The 12663-nt window shown below is 38.3% G+C and overlaps 1 protein-coding gene across 1 annotated transcript in view; it reads right to left on the bottom strand.

The window, feature by feature from the left end:
- Positions 1 to 10839, bottom strand: part of HIF1A (hypoxia inducible factor 1 subunit alpha) — a 43108-nt gene extending 32269 nt beyond the window's left edge. The window contains exon 1 of the mRNA XM_025869920.2: positions 10444 to 10839. Within this exon, the coding sequence (XP_025725705.1) occupies positions 10444 to 10478 (35 nt within the window). The 5' untranslated portion in view covers positions 10479 to 10839. The remainder of the gene's footprint in view (positions 1 to 10443) is intronic.
- Positions 10840 to 12663: the final 1824 nt, after the last annotated feature.

Here is a 12663-nt window from a genome sequence, read left to right as displayed (position 1 = left end):
ACTAAACACCCAGGTGATTCTTAAGCCACAAAAGTTTGAGATCTCTTATAACAGAGATTATACAGGTTAGCCAGCAAATTCTGAAAAATAAGGAAAATTTATTTTTAGCTGCAACTACATACACATACCATGACAACTATGTTTGTCAGGCAGAATACTGCACTGAGTGCGTTGGGTGATACCGTATAGAAAAACTGCTGGGAATAAGAAGCTAGAGGTACAACTCAATGACAAGCAAGTAATAAAGTCTGTGCTTAATAAAACAGAAGAGCATAATTAGGCTTTAAAGATGACCAAATGAAAAATGTAGTAACTGTAGAATGATTTTTTCAAGTCTTGGAAACAATTTTTAAAAATCACCTTTAAATCTCTTTATGAATGCTACAAACATAAAAGGGGTTGAGAATAACTGTCCACGAATAACAGCTGTGTGTTAGTGGCTTTCCCCATATCACCTATTCTATCACTCTTCTCCCTTTGCCCTCTCAGCTTGAAAATGCTTTTGTTTTCCTTATTATATGCTTTTCGATAATAACAGAACTAAAACTGGAACTTAAAGGTCAGTGACACTACATCAGTGTGTGGATGTGTGTATTCAGAAGGACGTGTCCTTAATTATTTGCTTAAATACAACAGAAGATATGTAAAAGTTATACTACTTATACAATAGAAAAAATTCACATGTATTAGAATAAAGGTACACACACAGAAATCACATGCTGAAGATTTTTCCTACTTAGTTCTAAACCCTGACCATAATGAAGATTCTGGAAACAATGACAAATGAGAAGCTCTCCTAAGCAAATGTCTTGGTACTTCACCTACACTAATCCATCCTAGCCAGTGTTGGCCAATAAATTCTCCCAACTAACCCTCTGATCCCTATTTCCTTGTATATAAAAAGGGAATGAGTAACACTATTAATTAGTGGCAAGAGAATGAAGCCCCCATATTTAATATAGCCTATGCCTTTCCACAAATCAGATGTTCAATAATAATATTTAAATCAAAAGATTAAAGAAATTTGGGGATGTTTTTATTTAGGAATAGAAATAACTACCTTCATGTATTTGAAAAGGATGTCGTATGGAAGGCAAATTAGGTGATTTATTCAACTGCAGAGAGTAATACATGGGAGTTAAAAGATGGCAAGGGTTTTGCTCAGTAGAGTTAAAGCAGTGTTGAAGGTAAACTTAAAAGAATTTTTAAACTGTGTTCTCATTCTGATGGCAATGTAAGAAAAAGAAAAAAAAAACATATTCTGGATCATCTAAATGATCTCTACATAGGTCTATATTCTTGCTACAAGCCTTCTGTGTTTGAGGTTACATTTGTTTATGATCAAATTAGTACCAAATGATCACTAAAAGGAACAGTTACATTTTTTTAATGTGCACAATCAGAATGACGTTAGTGGGCATATCTCAAAGGTTCACAAGGATTACTTTGCTCCAAAAAAGAACTAAACATTCGTGAGTGTTAAGAAATACAAGAACAAAAAACTTTCTAACATATCAAGCTGCCAAAAATGAATAGACTATTCTGTGAGAGTGCTTCTGTGTGTGTCTAAGAAAATTCTCAAAGCAGACTGACTTAGCAAACACAATTTAGAAGATGCTACTGTGGTAACTGATATTAGTAACAAAACTTAAATCCTAGTTTGTATTGTTCAAGAATCTCAAACGTGAAATTACTAAAAAATGAAAGATGCAATACATAATGAATGTTATCAATTAACACCACAAACTACTCAACTATGGCCTAAGCCATCACAATTCAATGCTCTGCTTGACAAATTAGATGTACAAATAACTGCTAAATAAATGAATATACAATAATCAGTTACAGGCCATAGTGGTTAGGTGCTAGAGTAATGGTGTCTTGGGTTGAAACCAAATTTTTGAACCAATGAAATAAATCAACTTGTTCACGTTACCCAAGAAAGATACCCCTTCTTCCTTTCATGGTGAAGGCTTTGCTTACTGGTTTGACATATACCCATTTAAACATTTTAGCTATGTTATCTGCAAAGGCAAGGAAATTCCAACTTTCCTCTGCAAACAGGTTAAAAGACATTTAATGAATTCCTGACACCAAAAGAGCATGGAAATGTAGACTTTCTTAATTTGCCATCTCCAACAACCAAATAAAGAGCCTTCAGAATTTTTCTCCTTTACCATTATCACTATGGAAAATGATATTTTAAAATAGCATGTCTAAAAAAAAAAAAAAAAAACCAAGTATATTCATTTAATCTGCAAAGGCCAGACATTCATCAAAAAAAACCAATGTAGAGGAAAAGCATCACTAATATTCTACCACTATTATATAGGTTCACTGATGGTGTGGCCCAAAGGACATCATCCTTTGTAAGATTGTCCCAAAGAAGGCTAGAGTGATTCTCAATAATATGAGACTTCAAGAGAGTAAAATTCTTCTGAAGAAACTTATTATTATAAAAATGAATCTAATGATAGTTTCTAGTTTATTAAGTCCTTACTTTGTGCCAAGAACTCTTCTGAGTGTTTCACATGGGTTAATATCTCTTTAATCCTCACAACAATCCTATAAGGTAAATATTCTTATCATCCTAATTTAGAGATGAGGAAAGTGAGACCTAAAGAGGTAAAGCAACTTGTACAAGATCACATAGCTAGTAAGTGGCAAAACAAGCAGCCAACCTTTAGAGCCTAAGTTCTTAGCCATTATTCATTACTATCCCTTTCTTAAGGAAAGGAAATGAAATGAAAACCCTGAATCCATAGAAGAGACTTTAAGCTTTCTAAAAGGCACAGCAAGAATAGCTGCAGAACAGTTATGATTGGTAAAAAACTGAAGAATATGAATTAAGATGATTTTCAACAAAAACCTATAGCTCATTCATTACAATACCAGCAATGATCAAGAGTCCAAGGAGATAATTAATAATCTACACCAAGACAATCAAATACTTTATAATAAGACATCTGACTCATGTAATCAGGAAACCCTACTGACATGGTTAAAAATGAATAGTCCAAGCAAGGCAAACTGGCATTCAATTTGCCAGGAGACTGATATATGGATACTAGAAAGGAGAGGGAGTTTCTTTTCATTTTTTTAATACAAACTGTATGAATGCAGGCATGGGAATGTTAGGCGCCATTTTCATACCATACAGATACCCTGTCAGTGGCAGAATGAGGCCAACATACAAGTAGAACAAAGGCATATAAACCAAGTCATATTCAAGAGAAAGTCAGGAATTACACTATGAGAACACCCCTTGAGACTCTAGATTTAACTGTTCTTCCAACCAAAACTAGACTGTGTAAGCCAGTCTTTCCCCCTTAAACGAGCTTAAGTTGTGTTTCGTCACTGCAATAAAAAGAATCCCAATACGTTTACAAACTCCAAGTATTTCATATTAGGAACTTTAAGGATGACCAAGTAAAAGAAAGTGGCATTCTCCAACACTGCTGGAGAGTATAAACTGGTCCAAACTTTCCGGAAGTTTAGAGCAGACTTAAGAAACATCTGCTAAAGATAAAACAAGGTAAAGATACTTTCCATACATTTATCTGGCTAATTTTCAGCAGCCATACACATAGGGCTCTTTCAGGAAACTTTTTTTACTCAGTGCTCTAAATATATAGAATTGGCAGGCACTAACTTTTCACATACCTTAAAATAGGGCACTGGTTACTTTCAAGGCCAAGGACATGTGACATAGCTGTATTTATTAACAAAATATTTTTCTAGCTTGGTTCTAATAGATACTATAAATATTTTTGAAATGACAAAAAAAATAAAGTTCAAGATTCAAGAAAGTTCTAAAGTAGCACAAGGCATTTCCAAGCATAAGAAAAATTCCTACGAAAAACAGGACATAGAAGAGGAAAATAATGACTTCCATAAAACCTTTTAAAAACCTTAAAATCTTTCTCTGCTTTTCTTTGTTCATTCATTTTTTTGTTTCATTTGTTCATTCAAATACTTATTAAGAACTCACTGTGTGCGAGCATTCTCTTTCACATTGTAAGTTTCAAATTCAGTCTATTTGTGATCTTGCCCATTGAAATATGTTTCAATTTTTTAACTGAAAAAAGGGGAGGGGGTCACTTTAGAAAAATCTGGTTAGCATCTTAATTTGTAAGATCTGTAAGAACAGAAATACATGCCAACTCCTAAAGACTTAAAATTTTCTGCCTTTAAACCTTATGTTTATTTTTGGGCGCCTGGGTGGCTCAGTTGGTTAAGCGACTGCCTTCAGCTCAGGTCATGATCCTGGAGTCCCCGGATCGAGTCCCACATCGGGCTCCCTGCTCAGCGGGGAGTCTGCTTCTCCCTCTGACCCTCCCCCCTCTCGTGCTCTCTCACTCTCCCTCTCAAATAAATAAATCAAATCTTAAAAAAAAACAAAAAACCTTATGTTTATTTTCTACCATACTATTTTTCAAGTGGAAAAACAGAGTTCTCACTATTAGGAAAAAAGAAGCGTCACAGGGAATGGTCACTAATGAGTGAAAATTTCAATATTTAAGTAGCAGACATTTAATTTCCCTAAATATATTGTGACTTTCAAAACAAGTAGGTGAAGAATCACAGTTAAATTATGTTCCATCACTAGAATTTTGTCCCATTTGCAAGAGAAGAAATTGTGAAAATCACACTTCGTAATCAATTCTATGTTTAATATTATAACCAAATGAAATTTCAAAATGAAGAAACACTCAAAAATGACAGTTGAGGTCACAGAACTAAAAGGTACATGTTGGAGACCATTTTCTTATGAAAATAAGTCATTTCCATTATTTTTTAAAATCTTTTAAAATAAGTTACCAAGTAAGTGGGACTTTATCAACAGCAAAACAGTTATAAACCATTTTAATTATTTTTCTGAAAACGTACTGGCAAATCAAATCTTTCTAAGTCCCTAGAAAAACTTAATTCTCATTTTAGAGGAGCTTAACTTCACTTCTGATAAAGCTTCCCTGGCAACTGTTCTCTGTTGTTAACTTCAAGTTGGTTATTACACACAAACAAACCCTTAAAAACACAACCTCCTCAACATGTCCATTATCATAAAAACAGAAAATAACAAATGTTGGGGAGGATATGGAGTAATAGGAACCCCTGCGCACTATTGGTGGAAATGTAAAATGGTGCAGTCACTATGTAAAACAGTATGGCAGTTCCTCAAAAAAAAATCAAAAATAGAATTACCATATGATCCAGCAACATACTTCTGGGGATATATCCAAAAGAATTGAAAACAAGATCTTAAAGAGATATTTGCACACCCACGTTCATAGCAGCAGTATTCAAAATAACCAAGAGGTGGAAGCAACCTAAGTGTCCACTGAAAGATGAATGGATGAACAAAATGTGGTATTTATTAGCCTTTTTAAAAAAGAAGGAAATTTTCACACATGCCTACTACATGGGTGAATCTTGAGGACATTATGCTAAGTGAAATAAACCAGTCACAAAGACAAAAACTGCATGATTCCACGTATATAAGGTATTTAGCAGTCAAATTCAGAAACAGAGAGTAGAATGATGGTTGTCAGGAACTAGGAGGGGAAACTGGGAGACTTGTTTAATGGTTATAGTTTCATTTTTACAAGGTAAAAAAAATTCTGGTTACACAATGTGAATATACTTAACACTCTTGAACTGCACACCTAGAAATGTTTAAGATGGGAATTTTTACATTAGATGGGTTTTTGTTTTTAACCACAATTTTAAAAAAAACCCTCACAATCACTTGAAATGCAAGTCATGAGGAAATCACTTACATTTTTTTATAAAATTTAGATTTTATGTTTTACATTTTTCTGAAAGGGTCATGTCTGGCAAATAATATGGGTTTGATAGTTTTTATTGCAAAAAACATGAATTTTATTTTTTTTAAAGATTTTATTTATTTTAGAGAGAGAATGAGATAGAGCATGAGAGGGGGGAGGGTCAGACGGAGAAGCAGACTCCCTGCTGAGCAGGGAGCCCGATGCAGGACTCGGGACCCTATCCCGGGACTCCAGGATATGACCTGAGCCGAAGGCAGTCGCTTAACCAACTGAGCCACCCACGCGCCCAAAAACATGAATTTTAATATAAAACTCACTACACATACAAAATAGTTAATTCTCTTTTTTTAAAGATTTTATTTCTTCTAGAGAGAGAGACAGTGAGTACAGGGGGAGGGGCAGAGGGAGAGGGAGAGAATCTCAAGCTGACTCCCCACCAGTGGGAGAGGTGATGGGCTGGATCTCAGGACCCTGAGTTCATGACCTGAGCAGAAATCAAGAGTCGGATGCTTAACCAACTGAGCCACCCAGGCACCCCCCCAAATAGTTAATTCTTGATGCTCCAACAAATAGAGAGGAATAAAATTATTTTTAAAATCCCAAAATCTAGTTATTTCAAAAATTCTTGCCAAACTTTCACCAAAAATACTGAGCAACAGGACTGACTTAATCTTAGCTTCAGAATTTTTTTCAAGCTCCGTAGTTAAGCAGAAAACATACATAACACATACACTACAAGTAGCAGAAGGCTGGCTAAAATCCACCAGCTGGATAATTAGTTCCATCATTAAAAAAAAAAAAGAAACAAGATTAAAGAAAGAGAATGTTCTTATGAATTAAAATTAATTTCTTAATAGAAAACGAATCCAATAACACATTTATATTATTTTCTCCTACTTTAGAAACCCTTATGTTAACAATCTTAGAAACAAGTAACATTCTTAGTAAGAAAATCGCATTCCGGAAATATTTAAATATTAAATTTTATATTTATTATATATACATATTATATATAAAATATAATAAATTATATTTTAGGAGGACAAATCTATGAACAAACAGTAATCTAACCAAATCTTTAACATCCACATATGGTAACAGTTTTTTCACCACCAAACATAATCAACTGTTATGAGTTCTTCAGAAAACATCAGTAGAGACTAATCTCTCTCAGCCTCCTACACACCATTCTTAACATACAACAATAGAATATAACCACAAAATCTTAACTTTGAACCCACACAAAGATAATGGAAATCAGCAGGTAGAAAGACTGGACATTCCCCAAACTGCACAAAATGTTTTGTAGTGGACCACAGGAATGAACCACCACAGTACAAGTAAAAGAATGCACGGAACATAGATTTCATACAAATCAAGCCTCAAAAATCAGACTAACATACAGTGTGAAGCCTTGCCTTGAGGTAGAAGCCAACAGTCTTAACCGGAAAAATTCAAAAGCAAGGTTTTTCTATCATGTGGGTTCACATACTTTACTGGGAGTATTTTATTAACTCGTCATGTTTAGCAAAGATAAGTATTTATAAAATTGTCTACTCTAAATTGTGGTGTCAAGACAAAAAATGTTTTAAGTTACCGCCACTCCTAAGACTGCAGTGCCTTGCACATACCTTGCTGAAATGAACTTTAAGAGTAGTGTACGTCTTTATGACTCTAGTCTCTGAAATCCAGAGTAAATCCAAGTTTCAAGCGGCCTATTTGGGGAGGAAACGGGCGTAAGAAATTGTGAAGAAGGGGGCCTAGAGTAGACAGAACAGATGCTCAAGAATTGATGCTAGATGCCAACATAACCCAGGGATGTACTGTTTTAACTGGAAAAGAACCAACCCCTTAAATCTGAATCCAATGTTAGTCTTTTCATTTTTAGGAGATTTAGAAAAGATGCATGAAGATGGGGAGAAGAACTAACACAAGAAATATTTGGAAACACCTGCAAAAAGAGAGTTTTTAAGTGCTATGGAAGTTCAAACTAGAACTTGAATATATAACGACTATTTTCAATTATAGTGTTACCAAGATTCCTAAACCAGACAGTGGACATTACCTCATTTAATCTTCACAATTACCTCTGAGATGGTTGCCATTATTATCATTTCAAAAGGAAGAAATAGGCTCAGAAGCATTCAGTAACTTGCCCAAGCTCACAAAGCTAACAAGTGAAAAAACTGGACTGTTAGTTTTAACTAAGAGGTGTCTGGGTCCAGATCCTATGCTACAAGGCATGTTCTTCTTCAAAAAAGAAGAAAATCAAAGTAAAATTATAACAAGAAAAAAGCTTACTAATAAATGAGAGAGCTTCTTGACTTTTAATGACCAAAAGTTAAAGAAGTTAAGAAATGTCCATTCTCAGAAATATTACTTTAATGATCCAATAACTGGTTTTGGATACTGAAGGAGTCTGGCCTGAAACCTGAAAGAGAACAATGAACCTCTTAACCTTCCCTTGAAATCTAAAAATCGGTATTAATGTGCTATTAAGTCCATCCCCTACCTACTGCTAAGGAATCAACATGAAATTCCCTGTTAAACCCATTATAACCATACCCATCCTCTGTTCTGATTTCTTCCAATGCTTCAGCTTTTTATTTCCTAGACCTCCTTTAAAGAAGACAAATTTGTCCCCCCAACCTGGGCCCTAGAGCACATTTAAAATGGAAAAACTGTAAGGAGAAAATACCTTGCCCTGTAATCTCTTAATTACCTCTTCAAAAAGTTTTAAAATTATTAGTTAGAAAATGATAAAAAACAGAAAATGATCAAAAATCTTTAACAAATAGCATCTAAACGTTGTTGTGTAGCCACTTATTAACATTTAATTTTCAGTTATAAGAACCTCTATATTAAGAAATATGACTCAATCTGATCCAAGTTTGCTGAATTTTCAAATGAGAATATTTTGAAACTAACAGATGGGACTGAGCAACATCTAAGAACTAGTTTAGAATTGGGAGTGATGCACATTAACTAATTCATTTATATTAAAGCTGCTTGTGATATCCCAACTGCTGAACTGCAAAGGAAAAATGAGTACAATGTTGCATATAAAAAGGGATCGGTGCATAACTTGATGCACAATATTAAGTATGATTCAGCATAAGGACTGAAAATTGGCACTACACGGAGGTAATCTGCTTTACCTTTATAATCTAGCAGCCTCATCATTTCATCAAAAGCACTGTAATCACTTCTGCAAAATTAATTGCAAATTAATTCCTGTCAACTCTTGGAATTAAAAGTCTAGACCTGTTTACTCACTTTTTGAATTTTATAAGAGCTTTCTCTGGTGTACACAAACTGAGAATTTATCATTCCACTAAATAAGGATCAAAATGGTATCTACAAAACAGCAACAACGCAAGTTTATCTTCTGCTGATACTGATTAGGGAAGTTAATCTCTCCAAGAAGAGTGGAAGGACTTTAAGGAGTAAAGCCAGTCTACTAACCACAACTCTTACTATAAATCTCCAACTCCTTAAAATGATTTCCACAAAGGTTAAAATACCAAAAGTGTACCAAGTTGTGCGGGGTGTGTGTGGAATCACTCTTAATCCCACTGGTTCTACTTACAATTCTTAATCCCATAATGTACTACCTAGACTCAAACTTTAAAGTGTTTTAAAAACTTGCCTTAAGTTCTAACAAAATGATTATTTACGTCGGATATATCTAGAAGGTTTTCCTTTAATATACTTCACTTTCATGAAAATAAGTGTTCTAAAAATGTTGATGCTACATTTCATTTGCTGCGATCACATTTTTTTTCAATTTCATTAATGTTCGCCTAAATTCAGCCAACCGCTACATTTTCAGTAAGACACTTTTTTAAGAATGAATTTATAACGTCTGGGCTCTCTTGACAGCTGATACAAACACAAGTATCCAGTTCTGATGTTCTCTTTAAAATGTTACGATTTCTCCAAATTCCCGTTACTCTCTCAGTCTAGACAAGTTTTTCAAGGCAATTAAAACAAAACAAAACAAAACCTGCACGTGCAAACTAAAGTTAGCATCTTCAGGCCACCGCGACAAATCCCTAATGCACAAAGGCAAAGACCCCCGCCGCGGCTAGACAACCGAACGGCCAGACCGCATCCGACCACGCGAGCCCCTCGGTCGGAAACCCAGGGCCCCGAGCCCACTGGGAAGGCAGGACCAGTGTGCAGGGTCCGCTCCGGGGCCGAGTTTTCAACAGAACCGGAGAGAATGGGGGCGGGAAGGAGCGGAAGCAAGGGTGCATACGGCGGCGACTGAGCTGCGGCTCGTTTCTCTTGCCGGGGTTTTCGGGCTAGGGGAAGTCCACCCGGATGGGGGTAGAGGGCAAGCCGGGTTTTCCAAGGCGGGCAGCAAGGCGGTGCGAGGCCCAGGCGGCAGGGAGGCGAGGGCTACCAGGGCTCAGCCCCCGGCCCCTGAAAGCACTTTCGACGCGTCTCCCACCCCCCACGACAAGATGGCGACGTGGGCAGCGGGGGAGCACGGCCGGCGAGGCTGGGGGAGAGGGGAGGGGAGAAGAGGCAGAAACAAAAAGGCGCCCCCCCACCCCTGAACGCTGAGGCCGGCCCGCGAGCCCGTGGTGGCGGGCGGGAGGGCGGGGGCGCCGGCGGAGAAGGCGGCCGGCGGAGGAAATGGGCTTACTTTTTCTTGTCGTTCGCGCCGCCGGCGCCCTCCATGGCGAATCGGTCTCCGCGAAGCCTTCACGGCCGGCCGCCCCCCAGGCTCGCTCCGGCCTAAGCGTTGGCTCCCTCCACACGCGAGGAGAGAAGGGGAGGCACGTCCAGAGGTGGGAGGTGCAAGGCGGGAAACCCCTCGTAAAACACAAGCAGGAGGAGCAGGCGGCAATCGCAAGGGTCCAGGTCCGGCCCCGAAGATCCTCCCCTCGGGCTGCTTGTCAAGGCCCGGCCCGACGCACTGGCCGAGGCAGCGACGAGGTCGATCCTCGCGTCCCCTCAGACTAGGCGGCTCTGTGCTCTGAGGAGCTGAGGCAGCGGCAGGGGGCGGGCAAGGGCGGAGGCGCGCTCGGCGGCGCGCAGGCGATGGAGGGAGGAGAGTGTCGGGGGCGCGCCCGCCCGCGGAGCCCAGCTCGCGCTCACGCAAGCCCGCCTCACCTGAGGGAAGGCGGGTTCCCTGAGAGCCAATGGCGAGCCACGCAGGCGGCCAGTCCCACCCCAGCCCACGTCTGTCTCAGCCAATCAGGAGGCGGTCAGCTGAGGCACAGCTGGGACGCGCTACCGCGCTCACGTGCTCGTCTGTGTGCAGCTGCGGAGGAAAGAAAAAGGAGCTGGGGTGCGGCCAACCTGGGTCTGGGGACGCTCTGCCTTCTCCTAAGGAAAGCAGCGGCTGGCTTTGGGAGGCGCTGCTGAGAAGGGATTTCGGTTTTTGGGTCTCAAGCCTGCATCACGTTTCCTGCTCCGGGTGCAGCGAGTCTCGCGCTCTCTTTCTCCTCTATGGCTGTGTTGTGCAGGGTTGCCGCCAGCTCTGCTGAGCTCCAGTTTAACAAAGCCGACTTTTCGCGTAGCAGCAGAAAACCTTTACGACCCTTTGCTTAGATGTGTTACAGTGGGGTTTTTCTTGCCGGGTTATCCAACCACGGGCCATGTCACCAACCGCACTCTTTGCCATAGAACACAAGGGTACTCTCCTTGTTCACTAAGTTTTTCTGTGATGAAGTTTGATTACTGAATAAATGCAAATAAAAATAGAAAGCAAACAAACCCCTCATGCTGTAAACTTCTCAAGGGAAGTAGTTAAGATAGCAGGGAAATCTTAAAACCTGAAATTACTTTAGCATTTACAAATAGGTGTTAAGTGGCTTTAATAAAAGCATAAACCAGAAATTCAGGGAAAGAGGAGGAAAATGGCTTTAGGTGGACTTTCATTTTACTTTCTCGTTGTTTGTAAAAGAGCCAAAAATAATCTTAGACTGGGGAAAGAAAGGAAGAAGACCCTTAGTTTGAGACTGATCACCTTTAATTCACTGTGTAAACTGAAAAGTGGAAGGATTCTCCAAACCCACCGCCCAGACTTGGGCCAGGAGGGGACTGCTGAACCGGAGTAATTCGATATGGTGGCGGCCGGTATTGTCTGTTCGCTAACCTGAGTTTGCAATCTACTGAATAAAACATCATTTTTTGACTTTGAAAGTATTATTTCAAGGCTGTCAGTCTTTTAAACGAAAAAAGAATGTACTTTGAGTTCAACAAAGAATCATTGGCCTTTTATTTCCACTGGACACTGGATTATTTTACTTCTCACATTTGCCTTATTAGTTATATTGTTACAATCCAGCTTTGAGTTGTATATTATTGTGGATATCTGTAGTGGATTCAGTTATATTGATGTGTAAAAACAAAGGTCTATATAACATAACACTAAACTTAACTGATTCACAAAGCACCTCATTTTAACTGGTCAGTAGTCCCATGAAAATATAAAGATTGATCTTAACTCTTTAGTTGTTTTTTTTGTTTTTGTTTTTTTTAGATTTATGTTGCTGAATGATATGTTTTCTTTAAAAATACCATTGGAAATGCCTGAAAAGAGGAAAGGACCAAAAATATTTACTCATGTTTTGTTTTTTAATTGTGAAAACGATGACTCCGTAAAATACAAACCTTTTAAGTTAACATTCTGAAAATTCAATGTTAAACATAGTTTTGCCAGTCAGGAGTGAGCTTGAATACAGGCTCTGACACTAACAAGTTATTTAATCTCTTAGTGCCTCAGTTTATTCATTTATGTCTATGTCACAACTATGGCATAAATCAGTGAGATAATACATTGTAAAGCACTTTAGAACAATTCATGGCACATAGTAAGCAGTCAATAAATGTTAGCATTAGTATTGTTGGTAGGGTT

The sequence above is a fragment of the Callorhinus ursinus genome, unplaced genomic scaffold (assembly GCF_003265705.2).
Source record: "Callorhinus ursinus isolate GAN/ISIS: 27379988/994484 unplaced genomic scaffold, GSC_fseal_2.0 scaffold8, whole genome shotgun sequence".
Taxonomy (NCBI): domain Eukaryota; kingdom Metazoa; phylum Chordata; class Mammalia; order Carnivora; family Otariidae; genus Callorhinus; species Callorhinus ursinus.
This window is presented reverse-complemented; position numbering and strand designations above follow the sequence as displayed.